Here is a 21,730-nt window from a genome sequence, read left to right as displayed (position 1 = left end):
AATAACTAGGCATATAAACACTAGGAACACCTAATTCATACACAGTATAATACTCTACACATTAGAACACGCCTATGCCAGACAATGTGGACACAATACAGTATACTTATCTTGGTAACTAGATACAGAAATAGAGAAAAGCATGTGTGCGTGTATAAATATATATATATATATATATATATATATATATATATATATATATATATATATATATATATATATATATATATATATATATATATATATATATATATGCGAACAAGCCTGAATGGTCCCCAGGACATATGCAACTGAAAACTCACACCCCAGAAGTGACTCGAACCCATACTCCCAGAAGCAACGCAACTGGTATGTACAAGACGCCTTAATCCACTTGACCATCACGACCGGACAAAATGAGGTGATAGCCGAGGCTATATGAACCACCCCACCGCCGGCACTCGGATAGTTATCTTGGGCATAGCATTTTACCAAATCACTTCATTCTTTGGGGCACACGTGAGGAACACAAATGCGAACAAGCCTGAATGGTCCCCAGGACATATGCAACTGAAAACTCACACCCCAGAAGTGACTCGAACCCATACTCCCAGAAGCAACGCAACTGGTATGTACAAGACGCCTTAATCCACTTGACCATCACGACCGGACAAAATGAGGTGATAGCCGAGGCTATATGAACCACCCCACCGCCGGCACTCGGATAGTTATCTTGGGCATAGCATTTTACCAAATCACCTCATTCTTTGGGGCACACGTGAGGAACACAAATGCGAACAAGCCTGAATGGTCCCCAGGACATATGCAACTGAAAACTCACACCCCAGAAGTGACTCGAACCCATACTCCCAGAAGCAACGCAACTGGTATGTACAAGACGCCTTAATCCACTTGACCATCACGACCGGACAAAATGAGGTGATAGCCGAGGCTATATGAACCACCCCACCGCCGGCACTCGGATAGTTATCTTGGGCATAGCATTTTACCAAATCACTTCATTCTTTGGGGCACACGTGAGGAACACAAATGCGAACAAGCCTGAATGGTCCCCAGGACATATGCAACTGAAAACTCACACCCCAGAAGTGACTCGAACCCATACTCCCAGAAGCAACGCAACTGGTATGTACAAGACGCCTTAATCCACTTGACCATCACGACCGGACAAAATGAGGTGATAGCCGAGGCTATATGAACCACCCCACCGCCGGCACTCGGATAGTTATCTTGGGCATAGCATTTTACCAAATCACCTCATTCTTTGGGGCACACGTGAGGAACACAAATGCGAACAAGCCTGAATGGTCCCCAGGACATATGCAACTGAAAACAGTTTTCAGTTGCAGTTTTCAGTGTAAATTACAAGAGATGAGGTCAAGAGACACCTGCTGGATCTGGACGTTAGAAAAGCTGTTGGGCCGGATGGAATCTCTCCATGGGTGTTGAAAGAGTGTGCAGGAGCACTTTGCGTGCCACTCTCCATAATGTATAGTAGGTCACTGGAAACGGGAGACCTACCAGAAATATGGAAGACTGCTAATGTAGTACCAATATACAAAAAGGTGACAGACAAGAGGCACTGAACTACAGGCCAGTGTCCTTAACTTGTATACCATGCAAGGTGATGGAGAAGATTGTGAGAAAAAACCTGGTAGCACATCTGGAGAGAAGAGACTTCGTGACAACCCATCAACATGGGTTCAGGGAGGGTAAATCTTGCTTACAGGCTTAATAGAATTCTACGATCAGGTGACAGATTAAGCAAGAAAGAGAAGGATGGGCAGACTGCATTTTTTTTTTGGACTGTCGGAAAGCCTTTGACACAGTACCCCATAAAAGGTTGATGCATAAGCTGGAGAAACAGGCAGGAGTAACTGGTAGGGCGCTCCAGTGGACAAGGGAGTGCCTAAGCAATAGGAAAAGAGTTATGGTGAGGGGTGAGACCTCAGACTGGCGTGAAGTCACCAGTGGAGTCCCACAGGGCTCTGTACTCGGTCCTATCTTGTTTCTGATATATGTAAATGATCTCCCGGAGGGTATCGATTCATTTCTCTCAATGTTTGCGGACGATGCCAAAATTATGAGAAGGATTAAAACAGCAGAGGACTGTTTGAGGCTTCAAGAAGACCTGGACAAGCTGCAGGAATGATCGAACAAATGGTTGTTAGAGTTTAACCCAAGCAAATGTAATGAAGATAGGGGTAGGAAGCAGGAGACCAGATACAAGGTATCATTTGGGAGATGAAATACTTCAAGAGTCAGAGAGAGAAAGACCTGGGGGTTGATATCAAGCCAGTCCTGTCCCCTGAAGCTCATATCAAGAGGATAACATCAGCAGCATATGCCAGGTTGGCTAACATAAGAACGGCCTTTAGAAACTTGTGTAAGGAATCTTTCAGAACATTATATACCACATATGTCAGACCAATCCTGGAGTATGCGGCTCCAGCATGGAGTCCTTATCTAGTCAAGCATAAGACTAAACTGGAAAAGGTTCAAAGGTTTGCCACCAGACTAGTACCCGAGCTGAGAGGTATGAGCTACGAGGAGAGACTACTGGAATTAACCTCACTTCGTTGGACGACAGAAGAGTTAGGGGAGACATGATCACCACATTCAAGATTCTCAAGGGAATCGACAGGGTAGATAGACAGGCTATTTAACACAAGGGGGGCACGCACTAGGGGACACAGGTGTAAACTGAGTGCCCAAATGAGCCACAGAGATATTAGAAAAAATTTTTTTTAGTGTCAGAGTGGTTGATATATGGAATGCATTAGGAAGTGATGTGGTGGAGGCTGACTCCATACACAGTTTCAAGTGTAGATATGATAGAGCCCAATAGGCTCAGGAACCTGTACACCTGTTGATTGACGGTTGAGAGGCGGGACCAAAGAGCCAGAGCTCAACCCCCGCAACCACAACCAGGTGAGTACATACACATATACATATACACATACATATTCAATTTTTCAATCACTGGGGAAGGATATCTGGTCAGTATTTCATCTGGGAATTATGTACTGTGGGGCGGGGTTTTCATCTAGTGAATCCCGGCTCTAGGGCCACCAGCTGTGGGAGCGGGGTGTCTCATCTTGGGCCACCAGCTGTGGGAGTGGGGCGTCTCATCTTGGGCCACCAGCTGTGGGAGTGGGGCGTCTCATCTTGGGCCACCAGCTGTGGGAGTGGGGTGTCTCATCTTGGGCCACCAGCTGTGGGAGTGGGGCGTCTCATCTTGGGCCACCAGCTGTGGGAGTGGGGCGTCTCATCTTGGGCCACCAGCTGTGGGAGTGGGGCGTCTCATCTTGGGCCACCAGCTGTGGGAGTGGGGCGTCTCATCTTGGGCCACCAGCTGTGGGAGTGGGGCGTCTCATCTTGGGCCACCAGCTGTGGGAGCGGGGCGTCTCATCTTGGGCCACCAGCTGTGGGAGCGGGGCGTCTCATCTTGGGCCACCAGCTGTGGGAGCGGGGCGTCTCATCTTGGGCCACCAGCTGTGGGAGTGGGGCGTCTCATCTTGGGCCACCAGCTGTGGGAGTGGGGCGTCTCATCTTGGGCCACCAGCTGTGGGAGCGGGGCGTCTCATCTTGGGCCACCAGCTGTGGGAGCGGGGCGTCTCATCTTGGGCCACCAGCTGTGGGAGCGGGGCGTCTCATCTTGGGCCACCAGCTGTGGGAGCGGGGCGTCTCATCTTGGGCCACCAGCTGTGGGAGTGGGGCGTCTCATCTTGGGCCACCAGCTGTGGGAGTGGGGCGTCTCATCTTGGGCCACCAGCTGTGGGAGTGGGGCGTCTCATCTTGGGCCACCAGCTGTGGGAGTGGGGCGTCTCATCTTGGGCCACCAGCTGTGGGAGTGGGGCGTCTCATCTTGGGCCACCAGCTGTGGGAGTGGGGCGTCTCATCTTGGGCCACCAGCTGTGGGAGTGGGGCGTCTCATCTTGGGCCACCAGCTGTGGGAGCGGGGCGTCTCATCTTGGGCCACCAGCTGTGGGAGCGGGGCGTCTCATCTTGGGCCACCAGCTGTGGGAGCGGGGCGTCTCATCTTGGGCCACCAGCTGTGGGAGCGGGGCGTCTCATCTTGGGCCACCAGCTGTGGGAGCGGGGCGTCTCATCTTGGGCCACCAGCTGTGGGAGCGGGGCGTCTCATCTTGGGCCACCAGCTGTGGGAGCGGGGCGTCTCATCTTGGGCCACCAGCTGTGGGAGCGGGGCGTCTCATCTTGGGCCACCAGCTGTGGGAGCGGGGCGTCTCATCTTGGGCCACCAGCTGTGGGAGCGGGGCGTCTCATCTTGGGCCACCAGCTGTGGGAGCGGGGCGTCTCATCTTGGGCCACCAGCTGTGGGAGTGGGGCGTCTCATCTTGGGCCACCAGCTGTGGGAGTGGGGCGTCTCATCTTGGGCCACCAGCTGTGGGAGTGGGGCGTCTCATCTTGGGCCACCAGCTGTGGGAGTGGGGCGTCTCATCTTGGGCCACCAGCTGTGGGAGTGGGGCGTCTCATCTTGGGCCACCAGCTGTGGGAGTGGGGCGTCTCATCTTGGGCCACCAGCTGTGGGAGTGGGGCGTCTCATCTTGGGCCACCAGCTGTGGGAGTGGGGCGTCTCATCTTGGGCCACCAGCTGTGGGAGCGGGGTGTTCCACACCCTGATGGCTTGGTGCTGTAGTCTGATGTTTAGTGGCTGTGTGTTCAGGAGTTCATGGAGCTCATGGAGCGTAATCAGTTCTAGGAGGGAAATTGGCCTGTAGTTTTCAGTTTGGGTTGGGGGTTTACCTGGCTTGGGGATTAATCTTATTGTGGCATTCTTGAAGTATGTGGGGAATAGTCCAGATGCAAGAGCTGCATTTACTATACATGTGTATTGATGGAGTGCAATCACTCCGGAGTGGGAACCGGTCGGCCGAGCGGACAGCACGCTGGACTTGTGATCCTGTGGTCCTGGGTTCGATCCCAGACGCCGGCGAGAAACAATGGGCAGAGTTTCTTTCACCCTATGCCCCTGTTACCTAGCAGTAAAATAGGTACCTGGGTGTTAGTCAGCTGTCACGGGCTGCTTCCTGGGGGTGGAGGCCTGGTCGAGGATCGGGCCTCGGGGACACTAAAAAGCCCCGAAATCATCTCAAGATAAAAGGCTGCCTATGATCCGACAATCCTAAGGCGCATAATAGAAGAGCAAATGTATAGCATAGCCGTAGCAGGAGCCACCCACATCTTCACAGACGGATCGGTGGACACAGAAAATGAGAGTGCTGGCGCTGCTCTTTGCACGACCAGCGTTCAGGCATATTGGAGACTGGGAGGACTAGTATCATCAACCCAAACTGAGCTGTTTGCCATACAACAGGCATTCGCATATGTGATTGCACAAAACACTCAAAATGCAATCATACACACAGACTCAAAAGCTGCACTTCAAATGCTAGGACAAAAACAGTGGAATTATCCCATGATCGTCGTCGCCCCTAAATCAACACAACAACAACAACAAAACAGTGGAAAGATAATGTGGAAATAATTACCACCATTTTGTATCTTGGAGCAGTCGCTAAAGGCAAAGGCCTCAACATAACTTTAAACTGGATCCTATCCCATATTGGAATCCCATTAAATGAAAAAAACTGATGAAATTGCTAAATTGGCAACTCGTCATCCAGTGATACATAAAACAATTCAACCCAGCCTAGAGAACATAAAAAACATCATCACCAAAAAACTCTCACATCTCAACAAAGCCGACCTGCACCAGAGAATAGCTGAAGGTTCGCCATCTGCAACATGGTATCTTCAGGCAACCAAATTAGAAAGGTTAAATATCCCAAAAGGAATCCACAGGGAAATAGCAGTTAGGCTATATAGACTACGTCTAGGTTACAGATGCAACTGGGAGATTGGTGAACTCCGACAGAGAGAGTGCATCTTCTGCCAAACTGTCACAGAAAAGCCATTACTTCACTATCTTCTGGAATGTGAAGCAACCAATGACCTTAGAAGAGCTTTAAGAGTTCCTGAATCATGCAGTGGCCACCCTGAAGCCATCAACACAGCCACTCTCCTGGTCAACAAAGGTGTCCAGCAGCTGGACACCCTCATAAAGACTGTGAAGCAGTATCCTCCCCCACGATAACAACTTGATGGTTAAATGCAACCTCAGAACACTGGGGAAAAAAAGAAAATTGTACCACTTACGGGCTATTCATGCCCGTGCCACCTCTTGAGTGGCTTAATCTTTATCAATCATCAATCATCTCAAGATAACATCAAGAATCACTGGTAGGTTGGATAATACAATCTAATTTATCTTGCTGTTGCCCGGCGCCTTGTTCTTGACACCCATAATTGTTTTATGGACCTCTGCAATGGTTGTGTTTCATAAGGTGGCAGTCGTCGCGTATGTTGTTAAGGTCTATTGTTTGCGTCGGGAGTAGTGCTGCAGCTCTCTTATCGACTTGAGTTGTAATTTCCCTTTCATTAATTGGGCAAAAATTTTAATTTTCTTCCGGGTTTATCCTGAATATTTTTTCCCAGAACTTCTTGAATTCCTGTTCTTGTTCTCTCTCCTCATAGAGTTTATTTCCTGAGGCGTCTATGATGTAGGGTGTTTCCTCAGAAGAGCTTCCCATCAGGGTCTTTACTTTTTTCCAGAACTTTCCCGGGTTTCTGTAGTCGACTTGGATTTTGCTTATTAGGTCATCCCATTGTTTGGTGTACTCTGTTTTGCATAGATCTTGCAGCTCATCTTGAAGTTCCCTTTGTAGTCTTTTGCACTCATCCGTCCACCCGTGTTGTGTTATGAGTTGTAGAAGGTTGTTATATCTGGTTTGTTGTGTCCTGAGCGCCTCAGTGGCTGGGGTGTGTGGGAGCGTTATGTGGTGAGCTACGGGAATGTGATCAGTCATGCATTTTTCTATGGTGCTAATCCATGTATTTAACTCGGCGTTTATGCATGATGTTTTCTTTCCATTAAAATCTGTGACACTGATTTCCTGTGCACTGCTTTTGAACGCTTCCCAGTCAGTTTTAGCGTATTTAAGTCTTGGTGGTGAGGGTTTCTGAATGGGGTTAGTTGACAGCGTCATTATTATTGGTAGGTGGTCGCTTGTGCTCACAGGGCCCCTTTCTATGTGGGTGTTTAGGAAGTGGTGGTTGTTTGACAGTATTATGTCTGGTTTACCACTGTGGCCTCATCTCAAGATAACCTCAAGATATGGCCTTGTCTGACGTAAGTTGGGAAGTCTGGGCCCAGGTGGGTTAGATTTCCGTTCCTTATCATATTGTGGATGGCTTCTCCTGCTTGGTTGTTCCTTCCATGTCCCAGGGTTCTGTGCTTGGCGTTCAGATCTCCCAGGAAGTAGGCAGGTCTGTTCCTTCTGGTGAGTTTCATGATGTCGGCAAGGGGAAGGTAAGGACGTCTTGGTGGTTGGTAACATGTTCCTGTGAAGATTATACCTTTCGTAGTTTGGAGTTCAATTACCAGGAAGTTTTCCTGAAAGTTATCTAGAATTTTGTGAGGAATATTTCTTTTTACGGCAATTACCGCTCCATCGTTGGCCTGGTCAGCTCTGTTGACCTGGTAGATTTTGTAATTGAAGATCTTGATCTTCTTACCACTCTTTTTTTTTCCATGGCTATTAAATTAATGAGTATTATATCAGTCTATTTCTCTGTACACGTTGCTAAGTTCCAATGCTCTGTGCGGAGTCCAGCATAGAACATTGTGTTGAATTATTGTTAATGACTGGATGGCTATGTTGAATCTGATGGGTCTCTTCCACCTTGTGGATTGTTTGGGATCGTTCCATAACCATTGTGCATTACGTTAAAGTCCCCGCCGCTTATCTGTTGAATGGTTATGGGGTGTGGGTTTTGGTGAAAAGTATATGACATTATCTGGTCGTGCACGTCACTCGTAGTGACATCGGGAATGTTGTGTTGGAATTTTATGTGCTGAGTTTTTATTTGCTCTCGGAGGGTCTTGAGCAACGCAAACGGTTACCCTCGAGAAGAAATTGATTGTGTTTGGGGCCTCTACTGAGGCTTGGGTGACTGGGTTTGAGTGTGCAACATTGTCTGTGGGTGTGCGGGAAACAGGGAGAGCCGTTGCGAGTCCCTGGTCCTGTGTACCTGTGGTACTTGTATGTTTGGTTGTTTATGTGTGGGTCCTCTCCGGAGGTCCTGAGTGGTAGTTGCTGGTGTTGTATCATCTTTCTCTGGCTTGTTGGTGGTTGCTGGGGTCGTGGGTGGGAGCAACAACTCTGGGGTCGTGGGTGGGAGCAACAACTCTGGAACAACTCCACTTGTTGGGAGTTAGTCACAGTTGGGGTAGTGCTGGCTACATCGCTGTCCACCAGGGCTTTTATGATGTTAGTGGAGGAGAGAGTGTCTGGGAATTCCATCAATGGGAGACCATTCCTCTTGTACATTTCTTTAATTACAGATCCAAATGACCCTGGAGTTGCTATGTTTTCTATATGAGCAAAGATCATACTGCTCAAGATCTTTGTGGGTACGTCCCCATTTACCTGTGAGGTCATGTTTGTTGGAGTGTGTGGGGTAGTGTTTGCTGGATTATGTAAGACCTTGTTTGACCAAGCATTGGTGGTAGTTATACCTGCATAGGTATTATTGGCCATTGCTGTCGTTTTGGCTGTGGCTTCGACCCTTTTTTGTTTTAGGATGTGCTTCCTAGTGGGACATACTGATGCCAGTGTGCGGTGGGGGCCCCTCACAGTTGAGACATTTGGGGGTTTGATTTATTCGTACAGTCTCTGTATGTGTGTCCCTGCCCAGCACATTCTGAACATACTTTGCCCATTTGTTGGCACTCTACTGCTGTGTGATCGTATTTATAGCATGTCCAGCAAGGGGTAATGTTATAGTATTCCTCCTCAAGTTTGTAGTTGTCCATGCTAAGGTGATAGTAGTTGCAATGGATACCATGGCTGAGGGCTTACTGTGCCATGGAGATTTCTTCGAACCTTATTTTCATCATGTTAGACAATCTCGGCATGAGGATTACCTCTTCTACCTTGGCCCACTCATTCCTCTGTTCTATATCGTGTTTAATATTTTCTGGGGTGTCATCAGTAATTCCTGCATCAAGTCTCTTCAAGATTATTGTCTTCCTAGCCTGCAGCTCAGGGGGAATAATAACCTGGAAACGTTCATCCCTCAACATACGTATGTTTTCTCCCTTGATGATTGTGTCAACATCTTCATCCTGGTAGCATAGTGCTATGAATGAGGAGTCCTTTGTGGGTATTAGTTTAGAAAATCTTACTTTGAGAGTGGATAACAGATTTGCTAGTTCCTTCTGTCTCTCATAGCCTGTCCCCCAGGGGCGGATTTTTACTCGGTGTCCTCTCATTGTCTCAGTTCCTGTTCATTCTATCTTGTTTAGTTGCTTTTCTCTTCCTTTCCTAAGAATAAGCTCTCCTAAGCCGAGGGCTATGCACTCCGTCCTTCCACTTGGTTGTTGGGACTCGTAGAGGGTAGCCCTCAGTGACTTATTCTCCTATGTCCTATGTGTGGACAGAATATCCCCCAAGACAGTCTAACCCTGCTACAAGGGTGGAACAGATGCCCAGATCAAGTGGCCCCCCAGATTTTACAGGTAACCGCATGGGCCAAAGGACCGTTCCACTTGACCTGTTGAAATGGAGAAATGAGAAGAGTAAGAGAAAGTGGGGAAGATAAGTCTTATTCTAGGAGTGTACAGGTACTCTGTACAAAGCTGGCATCATTGTATATATTGGCGGCTATGTCACCCTCCTGTCCGGGAAGGGATAGGGGAGACCGGTGGGTCAGTGCCCTGACCGCAAGGGTCAGGGGCCTGTGGGGGTCAGGTTACGTCCCACCACTCTCCTTGCTTGTAACACCCATGACCCCCCCCCCCCTAGAGTTCTCACCCAGGGAAGCCTTCTCCAAGAGGTCAGCCCAGATGACCTCTGGATTATCTTGTATAATGATTAAAAAATTCCTGGGTAAGTCTTAGTTTCAAATATGTAATATTTCATGATACTCTTGTCAAACATTGCAATGGAATGTTGATTCCATTGATTCCATGGCCCCAGATTCTTATGTGTAAACATCCATGGATCTTCCCCTTTTAGCCAGGTCAGAGATCAGCCACACTCGTAATTAATAATTCCTCTTGAACAGTGTATGGTGAATGTCAAACAAGTTTAATGAAAAATCTTGAGTGTTTGTGCACGTGTGGCCCGACCTCTTGCATCTTTGGTGTAGGTAGCAACAGCAAATCTCCCCCTTCCCCCAAACCGTTGGATGGAACCAACAGATCGGTAAATAAGAGGCCGTTAAATAGAGTGGATACGTACTCCCATTGCTAGTAAGGTCGCTGTGGCAGTTTCATGGTTGGTCAACTTCTAATTTTGAGTCTTTGACTTGGCTGCCCAAGCGACTCCCAAGATTTGGTTCCACATTCCTTGTCTTATTGACTTAAAGAGGTAACCTATACTTTTATTGATAATTATATCAGATCCAGTCATAGTGAACACTTTTTTTTATTAATTTTAATCACTAGACTGTAGTTTTAAAGAATACTTGTAGAGCTTAAATGTTTGTTATGATGTGACGTCAGAAAATCTTCCATTCTCGTTTCTTTTGGTGTCTAACTAATGTAACTAGTATAACCAGGTTTGCTGGCTATATTGGGTGCTAGTAATGTTAGTATTTGAGTATGTTAGTGTTTTATGTTTTGGATTTCCGACAGTTGTGTTGATTTTACAAGATTGTTCACTGAAAGACGGTGAATGGTTCCCTTCCTTATGGTAAATTTCTGCTGAGCACTTGATGCCTTTTTTTGAAAATATGTGTGACATTTGCATATTTGTAATCAATGGGGATTATCCCTTGGGCCAGAGATTTAGTGAAAAGTAATTTCAGCAGTAAGCACAGTTCTTTTGCCAGTTCCTTTATAACTTTGGATTGGATTCCATCCACACCTGGGGTTTTTGAGTCTTTTAGTTTGTTAATGTTCTTCCAGATTATGTCGCATGCTATGGGTATATCCCTAAATTCGTTCTCTTCACCTCCTTCAAACATTTGTGTCGGTGATGTGATGTCATCTAAAAACCTAAGCTGCAAAACTTGCAACTAAGAAGAAATGTAGACATTTATACACAGGGTCTATCATAAATCAAGAAAGTAATTAGAAATAGCACAATACAAAAGATGTACAGCGACCACAACACAGCAGTTGCAACATCAGGATCTGCGGGTTGCTACAAGAATTCAAGCAACTACAAACCGCATATTTTGATAAAAGGGAGCAGTAGAACAACAGAAGTACACTTACATCTCATCAGGCTTGGATACTCATGTGCATGGGGAAATAGGCTTACAGGTTCCAGAAGATGAGAGGAAATGTCTTCACTGTGGAGAAATGCCCGACAGACCTCTGGAACATAGTGCACAGTTACAAACCCAATAAGATTTCAACTTGGATTCAACAGAGCAGAAGTTGTTAAACACATGGGGCATAATCTTACTGAAGTGAACTTACGAGTCATAAATACTTATACTCTGCCTAAGGAAACAGAAACAAGAAACAACACTTATTGGGCCAGCCATAGGCTTATGGCCAGTGCAGGAATACCCCTGCAAAAAAAAAAAAAAAAAAAAACCCTAACCATCCTGGGAGATTGGGATATTAGATGCACTCCTAGTTAACTTTGATCTATTCTCTGTAATCCTTCGCATAGAATAGAGTAGCAGCACATTGCAGCGTGTATTTAAACTTATTAAATAGCAAAAAATCCAAAACATCATTAGCAGAGTGGTCAAGGGACAGAATTACATACGAAGGTAGTTTTACTGAATGCCCAAACTATTCCAAGCTTCTAAACACCCTGTAACAAGATTATAACTTAGGGAAGACCTATTTACTGCTAGGTGAACATGGTTATTTGGGTGTAAAGAAATGTGACCAAATATCTTGCCCTGCCTGAGAATTAAACTCGGTCCAGTCGATTGTGAGGTGACTAGTTGTGAGGTGACTGCACAGATTCAGAGTAACACAGATCAGTTCTCTAGTACCAAGTTTTGAAGTCAGTCATGCTCCACGGGGTTTTACAGATTTTAGATTTAGTGGCATGCATGTTTTGACGTTTATACCAATTTTCTGGGGGGAGCCCCGTCGGCTCCCCGGAGCTTTACCGGCTGATATGCTAATGTCAGACTTTGGCATCAGTCATGTGTATGGAGTTCTAGGGCCTACCGGGGACCACGAGCCAGAACCTGGCCCCCTCAGAGAGGCAAGGGGAGCAATGGCCTATAGAAACCCCCGTGTGGTTGGAAGCATTCTATGTCTGCCATCGACCGGGTCAAGCATCCAGAAAGGTAAGCATTCCAAAACAAACCCCTATTCTGGTGAAAATTGCTACCTAAGCCGAACTAGTGGCTAGAACTCTTCAACAGAAAACAAGGAAACTAGTATGACATCATACGTCACCGCGCCGCTGTCTGCGCAGCTCCCCCCTCCCCGGGAGGGGGAAGGGGGAGCCCCAGACCTCCCACGCCGGCTATCCACCCATCAGTTCTTCGGCTGATGCTTTAGGCAATGGTTATGTGCTCCGGCTCCAGTGGTTGTTTCAGCACTGTACCTAGAGTGTGGTGTCCGGGAGTGATTCTTCAGTACTCGGGCTGCATGCGCCTAGGGTTCCCTTCCCTAGGTGCCCTGTAAGTACTGCCCTTGGGGCTTGGGGCCACCTTCCACAAGTTCCTTGGGTCCTGCCCCTGCTTGGCCGTTTACTGCTTGGTTTTCGGCCGCTCTTTGTGTGCTCGGGTGTTGTCTCCCTTGTTCGCCTTAGAGTAAGGGGCAGTGTTTGCACTGGTGGGGCGCGGGGTACTGTGCAGCTTGTCTTTACCAATCATAGCGGCCGGCTCTGTTCCGCTTGGGTACGCTGTCCTCTTGCGGGGTTTTCTTTTTCTTTTTGTTTATCTACCTGGTGGGGGGGTCTGCCTTCGTTCTTGCCCCTTGTGTCCCTTGTGTTCTGAGTATTTTCTGGTGGTACCCCCTGCTAGGTCCCCGTGAGTGTACACGTCCCGGGGGTTCAGCTCTTAGAAAGTTGTTTGGTAGCTTTGGGTGCCGGTTAGCAGTACCCTGCCTGGGATTACCTGAGCGCGAGTCCTCTTAAAGTAAACGCTCGGGACCCTGGGAAACCCCTGGGGGCGCGCGGGTCCGATGGATGTGACCCCAGAGTTACCCCCTCGCTTCCAGCGAGTTTGAGGGTTGCTCTCGCCTTTTGTCTCTGGGTGACTCTGTTTTGCCTCCGTCCGCTGCCTGTGGGGTCGGTGACACCTTCGACCTGGAGTCCTGCGAGTTTGGTTGCTCGTTGTGGCTCGGTTACCCAGTTGTGCTAACAAAGCGGGTGCGGGCAGCAGGGGCGTTGCACTTGAGCCTTGGTGGTGGCAACGTTCTCGTGGTTTCCTCCCCGGGAGCCCCGGGGCTGCCCCGTTGTAGTTCGTTTTGGAACTTGGGGGTGTTGGTTGCTTCGGTTCCATCCACGCCCCCTTGTCTTTTCCCTGGTTCACCCTTCCTGCCTGCGTACGGTTCCTTACCGTCTGTAGGTTCGGGGCGGGGTTTTTGGTGGTGTTGAGACTCGGGCAGTCTCAGGGAATTCCCCTTCCGGGGTAGTGACGGGGGCATTTGGGCCTGTTCCTCCAGCCGTGTTGTATGAGTCTGCCAGTGGGCTCCCTTCCTTAGTGTTTTCACGGCTGCCCCGGTTTTCTGGTACGGCCGGGGCTTTGGGGGAACGGCTCGGCCCCGGGGCCTGTCGTGTAGGTTCCCGGGGCTGGGGAGGGGCTGACTTGGGGGGGCCTTGGCCCCGTTAGACCCCGTGGGGGTTTTTATCCTCCTCTAGGCGGGGCTTGTGGTTACGCGGAGTGGGGTCTTTCCTCCCCACTCGCCGTACGTGCTGTTGGACGTCGGCCCCTCCCCGGGCTCGGTTCCTTGGCCTTTGAGTCGGTTGGTTCCGTCCTGTGGGTGGATGTTTCCTCCCCCCCTTTTTGGGACGGTGTTTTTGTCATGTTTCCCCGTTCGATGGGGTTCTGCGTGACTTCTGATCTCGGGTACGCCTGCGCCTTCGTGTGCCTTCGGGACTAGTGTTGGCTTCTGTGTTCTCGAGGGTATGGGAAGGTTTTTCGCTACTTCCCGCATTATTGGAACGTCTGTCGGCTCCTCGTACTTGTCGCCCTGTTGGGCTACTTGTCGCCCTGTTGGGCTACTTGTCGCCCTGTTGGGCTACTTGTCGCCCTGTTGGGCTACTTGTCGCCCTGTTGGGCTGCTTGTCGCCCTGTTGGGCTGCTTGTCGCCCTGTTGGGCTGCTTGTCGCCCTGTTGGGCTGCTTGTCGCCCTGTTGGGCTGCTTGTCGCCCTGTTGGGCTGCTTGTCGCCCTGTTGGGCTGCTTGTCGCCCTGTTGGGCTGCTTGTCGCCCTGTTGGGCTGCTTGTCGGCCGGTTGGGCTGCTTGTCGCCCGGTTGGGCTGCTTGTCGCCCGGTTGGGCTGCTTGTCGCCCGGTTGGGCTGCTTGTCGCCCGGTTGGGCTGCTTGTCGCCCGGTTGGGCTGCTTGTCGCCCGGTTGGGCTGCTTGTCGCCCGGTTGGGCTGCTTGTCGCCCGGTTGGGCTGCTTGTCGCCCGGTTGGGCTGCTTGTCGCCCGGTTGGGCTCCTTGTCGCCCGGTTGGGCTCCTTGTCGCCCGGTTGGGCTGCTTGTCGCCCGGTTGGGCTGCTTGTCGCCCGGTTGGGCTGCTTGTCGCCCGGTTGGGCTGCTTGTCGCCCGGTTGGGCTGCTTGTCGCCCGGTTGGGCTGCTTGTCGCCCGGTTGGGCTGCTTGTCGCCCGGTTGGGCTGCTTGCCGCCCGGTTGGGCTGCTTGCCGCCCGGTTGGGCTGCTTGTCGCCCGGTTGGGCTGCTTGTCGCCCGGTTGGGCTGCTTGTCGCCCGGTTGGGTTCTTTGCTTCTTTGGCCGGTTTTATTGTTCCTGCTTCCTCTTTTGGCTCCTTTTCTCATGCAGTAGTCCTGGCTGGCGCCTTCCCGCAGGGAGGGTGTGCGGTTCGGCCAGCGTGTTATGCGCATGCGCCGTGGAGTTTGTTTTGGTCTGGGCGGTGTTTCAGTGCTGGGGTTTTGCGCCCTTTTTTGCTACAGTGCTTCACCTCTCGTTCGTCTCCCTGGCTGCGGTATGTGCCCCTTCGCGCCGGGGGTGTCCTGGTTCCCAGTTGTGGGGAGGACACCGCGGTTTTCCCTGTGTCATGGGTGTGGACCACCTCCTTCGCCTCTCCCTGTTCTCCTGCGGGTCCGGCAGGGTCCGGCTCTGGCGTCTTCACCTGGCGGTGCTCCCAAGTTCTTCTGGGCACGGTTGAGTCGTGTCAAGTTCGTGCCACCATTCGCCAGGTGAGTTTCTGCTGTCTGGCGTCTTTTGGCCGGGCGCTGGATGCGGCGGTGTTTATATACCTGTCTTTATTTAGGTATATTTTTGTACGACTGAGACCGTTCGCACACCAGTGACTGTCCCTATATCACCCCTTCCTGTTCCCCTCATGTGCATGTCCAACCCATGCTGGAGTCATTCAGGGGACCCTCCTTTTTAATGTTGTGAGGTGTGGGGGGTTGTTGGGTTGGTTCTGTACTCACCTGGTGAGGCTCCTGGCTGTGCTTGCAGGATTTGAGCTCTGGCTCTTGGGTCCCGCCTATCTGGTAGAACTTGCGGGATAGTACCAGTGGAGTGCAGTGGTGCTATTGGCACTTTTGGGGAACACTGTATTACCATCAGTGGTCTGTGCTTGTTACACGACCTACTTGCGAGCATAAGCCTTCTTACTGGTTCGTCCGTGGACTTCCAGGGCGCACTGGCCTGTTTTCGTATGGCAGTTCCGGCCCGTCCTGGTTGTGGGGGTATGTGGGCCGGTGGACTGCTCCTAGCAGCTACCTGGTGGGCCATCCTCTGGCCGGTCTGGCCTGACCTTGGGCCGGGCTTCAGGTGTAAAAGAGCTCCCAGTACCTCATCCAGCAGGTATCGAGCGGGGTTTCTCCGCCGTTGGTCGCCTGGTGCAGGTTTCTGGGCCTGCAAGGTTTTTGTCGTGTCTCCGTTGGCCTTGTCTGGGGTCTGCCTGCTCCGTTCTCTGCCTTTGCAGAGGGGAGTTGCTATTTACATGTTGCATGTTGCAGTGGTGCCTGTTGCTGCTGCTGCTGCACGTGTGCATTGGTACTGTGTTTCACGGTGGCGTGTCCTTGTTCCTGTGTCTGGTTGTGGAGTGGCACTTTGCTGCCGTTTTGTGCCTGGGGATTGCGTGCGGTTTTTGTCCTTGCCTGTTTGTCCACCCCTGGTTGTTCTCCTGGGGTTTTTTGTGCTTCTGCTCTTTCTTCCTGCCTCCTCTGCAGCAGGGATGTTCTGCGTGTGTTCTTAGGCGTTGGTCAGCCTGTGTCCTGTGATGTGCTTCTTTGTCTCGGTCTATTGCAGTTGTTCATGCCCCTTGGTTCGGGTCCTGTTCTGGCGGCGACCCTTCCGCCTTTTTTGGTTTTCCTAGCTTGCCCTGCCGGTTGTTGTTTTTTTTTTTTTTTTGGGGGGGTTCTTGCAATGTCTCGCGTCGGACCCGTCGTTTCTGAACTCCTGGCGGGCTTGCATGCTTTGGGGAGTTTTTCTGTTCGGCAGACGTTCCATCTCCTTGTGCCGCCTGGGTTTCGGTGGTCGCGCCCGAGATCTTCTCGCGGCTCCGCCTTTTTCCTGGGCTCGGGGAGGGCCTTGTCGGGGCTGCTTATGTTCTGCCTTGTGGTCGCGCCTCCGGTTGGTGGTCGGGTGGCTTCGTGGTAGGTGTCCCACCTGCGTGCTTCTCTTGGCGGCAGTATGGGTATTTTGGCGGTCCTTCCTTTTCCTGTCCCTTCTTAGGTGGTTACTCTTGTTGGCTTGGTTTACTCTCGGCTTGGTTTTCTAGTGGGGGTTGGGGGCCGTCGTCTTGCCACATACTGTCGCCTCTTTTCGTGCGGCGCAGGCGGAGCCGCTTCAGCTTGCTTTCGGTCTTGGTGTTGCTTCTGCACCGTTAGTCAGCTGTCTTGTGCGTCGTTTCACCTCCGGCCTGTCCGTGCGCCGCTTGCACCATCCTGCTCTCTGGTCAGCGTGCTCTGTCTTCTCCTCGGTTGGTAGTGCCCCTTCGGTTCTGGTGTGTTTTTTCGTCGGCTCTTTCCTTTGGGCCTTTGCCTCTGGGGGTCGGTTCGCTGAGTTTTCTTGCTCCTTCGGTTTTAGCATTTTGGTTGTTTGATGGCAGGAGTCTCCATCTTTTCTGGCGCGGGGTGGGGCTGCTGCATTCTGGAGGGGTCCAGGGTTTGTTGGTGCTTCGTTGGTCGGGCCGGGGGTGTGTCGTTTTTGTGTTCAGTGGCGGCCCTCCGCTGTTGTTTGCGTGCCACGGCGTTTGAGTCCGGAGCGCGTTTTGCGTTGATCCGGTTCTGTTCTTCCCGGTTCGCGGGTGATGGTGTCCCGGGTGGTCAGCCGTGTTCTTGCGGCTAAGCTGCCTGTGTTCTTCCCTCATGCCTGTGGCGTTCGTGGCTTCGCTGCTCTCGCTGCCGTCTGGGCGACGTGGCCTTGCAGTCTTTCGGGCATGGATTTTTGGTGTTCGTGCAGTGGTCTTGCTGCTCGTGGTTCTCGTGTTGTTCCCGGGATTTTCGGGGCTGTGGCGCCTTGGGTTGGCGTTTGCTGCCGGTTGTCTCGCCTCCTTGGGGGGTGCGTGGTGTCCGCCTCCCGGTTTTGTCCCTTTGACCTTCCTCTGTGGGTAGTTAGCTCCGGGGAGCCGACGGGGCTCACCCCAGAAAACCAGCGTTGAATGTAATGAAACGCCATTTTCTGGGTGAGACCCGGAGGCTCCCCGGCAACCCTCCCTCCCTCCGGTCGGCGTTTTTCGCGTGTTTTGACATCCAGCCTCAGAACTGATGGGTGGATAGCCGGCGTGGGAGGTCTGGGGCTCCCCCTTCCCCCTCCCGGGGAGGGGGGAGCTGCGCAGACAGCGGCGCGGTGACGTATGACGTCATACTAGTTTCCTTGTTTTCTGTTGAAGAGTTCTAGCCACTAGTTCGGCTTAGGTAGCAATTTTCACCAGAATAGGGGTTTGTTTTGGAATGCTTACCTTTCTGGATGCTTGACCCGGTCGATGGCAGACATAGAATGCTTCCAACCACACGGGGGTTTCTATAGGCCATTGCTTCCCTTGCCTCTCTGAGGGGGCCAGGTTCTGGCTCGTGGTCCCCGGTAGGCCCTAGAACTCCATACACATGACTGATGCCAAAGTCTGACATTAGCATATCAGCCGGTAAAGCTCCGGGGAGCCTCCGGGTCTCACCCAGAAAATGGCGTTTCATTACATTCAACGCTGGTTTTTTGACATAATGTATGTGTGAAGTCTTCCATGTTTTATTATATATTTAGTCTTGCATCATGGGACCTTTCAAAGGTGCTGCAAATTAACTTATACTGTAGATTGATAGGTAAACTGTGACTTTCAGTGGTCTTTAGAACATTCTCCTGTTTTCAAAATACCCATAAATACAGTACTCTATTCCTCATAGATTTGTTAAAGTTATTTTTTTTACTTTTTTTGGTCTTATTTTGTGCCCGAATGTAAAGTGCACAAATTGAGGGATGCCTGTAATGTGATTTACATCTTATTGGTGAAGCTAACAGATGTAGGCAATTTTTTAATATTTTTACTGTACTGTACAGTATAAGCAAAACATTTTGTAAATAATGATTGGGTGCTTTGATTTGTAATTATTATTAAAATGTTGTAAAAAGGTCACTTTTTAATGTTAAATTTTGTATAGTCCCCAGAGGAGCTAGAGCAGTCACCCCAAGGCTCGGAGGCAGAGACCGTAGGCCTACAGCCACATACCAACACTGCGATGATAGTGACATCAGTGCCTGTACCAATGGCAAACCTCCAAACCACTCATAATTTACCAGAGGTAAGTTGCTTTAACCCGTTCATACACAATACTGTATTGCCAATTCTTGAGATTGCTGGTTTCATATACTGTACCGTACTGTAATTCCCATAGTTGGGTATAGTTGGTCTGTACAGTACTTAAAATTACGGGATCCAGTAAGTTCAGTAGAACTTTGGTTTCAACCCTTTTTACCCTGTCGTAGCTCAGTCGATTAAGGCAGTGTATGGGATGCTCCCGGACGCTTGTTCGAATCCTCGTCACGGCCCTTGTGGATTTGTTCAGTACTTAAGCTTATCTAGGTCCCCATAAGTTTCCAATTACTGACCTACACGATGTAACCCACAGCAGTTGCCTAACCCCTAGGAATCTATTGCTAGGTGAATAGATGCATGAGGTAAAGGGAAATGTGTCCAGACATATTATGTTATGAGATTGAACAGGAGCTCATAATTAGTGAGTATCTTACCAAGGTTCAGGGGGTCTTTCACCCACAGGGATGCTTGCAGGGTGTTCTGCTGAATGTTTAGGCCCTGATGGTCACCCTTATTGTCTCTGGCACTCATCTTGCTGGGTTCAGGGGGTCTTTCACCCACAGAGGGTGTAATGTGTGTGCAAGTGCTAGTCCTGTGTGTTGATTGTGTTGGCAGAGGTTATCTGGTATATGGTTGTGCTGGTAGATTTGGAACCAATTCATTTGGCTTCCTCGCTGACCTTGTTGTCAGCCACAGTGTCCATCACAACCTGTTCTCTTGCCTGATATGTTGTGTTTTTAATAGAATTGACCAGTTTGTTAAAATTTTGACATTGTTAAAAATTAAAACTGCAAAATTTACGTTTTCTGGTGGGAGCCCCTTCAGCTCCCTGGAGCTATCCAGGCTGATGTGGATATATTAGACTTTCACATCAGTCAGTGTGAATGGAGTTCATATGCCTACCGGGGACCATGACCATGAGCCAGAACTTGGCGCCCCCCTCCCCCTCAGAGAGGCACGAGGAGCAATGGCTTATAGAATTGCACCTGTGATTTGGAGCATTCTCTGGCTGCCATTGACTGGGTCAGGCACCTAGAAAGGTAAGCGTCCCAAAACAAACCCCTATTCTGGCTAAAATTATTACTGAAAACTAAGCGAGTGGACAGAACTCTCCAGATGAAAACGAGCATGACGTCACATGTGCTGTGCTGCTTGTCTGCGCAGCTCCTACCGCCCCGGGAGGGAGAAGGGGGAGCCCCAGACCCCTTGTGCCGGCTATCCCCACCTCAGTTCTCGGCTGATGCGTCTAGGCGTTGGTCGAGTGACTCCAGCTTCTGATTCCTGTGTTCAGTGCTGTGACTTGTGTCCAGTGCTGTTTTACGGGTGGTGCGTGAGCTGGGAGTAATCTTCACAGGTACTCGGGCTGCATGCGCTTAAGGTTGCCTTCTCTAAGTGCCCTGTAAGTACCGCTGTTGGGGCCATCTTCCACAAGTCACCTTGGGGTCTACTTCTGCTTGGTCATTTGCTGCTCGGTGATTGACCACTCGTGAGTGTGCTGGGGGGTTTCCTCCTTCCTTGATTACTTTGAGGTAAGGGGTAATTTGCACTGGTAGGGGCACGGGGTACTGCACAGCTATTTATCACCTCTTATAGTAGCCGGCTCTGTTCCACCTGAGTAAGTTGTCCTCTTGCAGGGTTTTCTTTTATTCTTGTTTTCTGCTTAGTGGGGGGGGGGGGTCTGCCTTCAGTTGGTTGCCCTCAGTATCTCCTTACATATATATCTTTGGGGTCTTGTTGGTATCCCCTACTAGGCCCCCCATGAGTGGACACATCCCAGGGGTGTAGCTTTTTTAGCAGTTTGATTGGTAATTTTGGGCACCGGTTTGCAGTACCCTGTCTGCAAGGGGTCCGATGGATGCGACCCCTGGGCGAATTGCCTGTCTTGGTTCATTCCCGTTCACGGAATGGACGGTCTACGCTGACTCATTCAGTTGGCTCTGCCGGACGTACAGGCTCTAGGACATGGACCTCTTTGCTTCGGTGTAGTCGAGGCATCTCCGGTATATGTGGTGCTCTTCCCTGACAGCAGGGCCTTTGAGGTCAATGCCTTCAGGCAGGACTGGTTGAGTGGGGGTTACCTGTATCTCTACCACATGGTTCAGGTGTTGCTCCAGGTCCTGGCTTGATTGGAGACTTACCAGGAGAGATGTGTCCTCTTGGCCCCTTGGTGGGCCGGTCCAGCCTTGGTTTCAGACGCTGCTGGCTCGGTGTTCGAACCCAGGGGTTTTCCTGCAGCTACTCCTCTTTCAGCAGATCGGTCCGGTCCGTTACATGGCTGGTTCGATCTTCTCGTCGAGTCTTCGCGTCTGGTCTTTTTGACTTAAGTCTATTGCAATCTGTATGGTGATCAGGTGGCTTCTTTGATGGTGTCCCACCTGTGTACTTCGTCTTGGCGGCAGTATGAAGTGTCCTGGTGGTCCTTCCATTTCTTTTTGTCTCTTTGTAGGGGTATTTTGCCTTCTGTTAAGGTTGTCTTGTCCTTACTCTCATAGTTGTTTCAGGACCATCATCTTATGGGTAATACTGTCGCCTCATATCGTGCGGCACTGGCGGAGCTGCTGCAGCTTGCTTTCGGTATTGATATTTTGCACCATTTCGCAAGCTGTTTCGGGCGTTGTTTCACCTCCGGCCTGCTCATGCGCCATCTGAGCCGTCTTGGTCATTGGACAGTGTGCTCTCTTATCTCTCTTCCCCTTGTTTTGTAGTGGACCTTTTTTTTTGGGTCAGGATTGTTTCTCGAAGGCTCTTTTCCTGTTGGCTTTGGCC

At 50.3% G+C, this 21,730-nt stretch overlaps 1 protein-coding gene across 10 annotated transcripts in view; it reads left to right on the top strand.

The window, feature by feature from the left end:
* LOC123770657 (tumor protein 63) overlaps positions 1 to 21,730 on the top strand; it is a 98,285-nt gene that overhangs the window by 16,783 nt on the left and 59,772 nt on the right. For 9 of the 10 annotated variants that reach the window (XR_011228473.1, XR_006774383.2, XM_045762719.2 and 6 more), the window contains one exon: positions 18,810 to 18,950. Coding sequence is in view for 8 of the 10 variants with exons in the window: in XM_045762719.2 (XP_045618675.1) it covers positions 18,810 to 18,950 (141 nt within the window). In the remaining 2 variants the exon portion in view is untranslated. Of the gene's footprint in view, positions 1 to 7,183; positions 7,214 to 18,809; positions 18,951 to 21,730 lie in introns of those variants that run through there. The other variant, XM_069324513.1, reaches the window with a different exon arrangement.

Source organism: Procambarus clarkii, chromosome 14, assembly GCF_040958095.1.
Source record: "Procambarus clarkii isolate CNS0578487 chromosome 14, FALCON_Pclarkii_2.0, whole genome shotgun sequence".
Classification (NCBI taxonomy): domain Eukaryota; kingdom Metazoa; phylum Arthropoda; class Malacostraca; order Decapoda; family Cambaridae; genus Procambarus; species Procambarus clarkii.
Note: the sequence above shows the minus strand (reverse complement) of the source record. Positions and strands in the feature narration are given on the sequence as shown.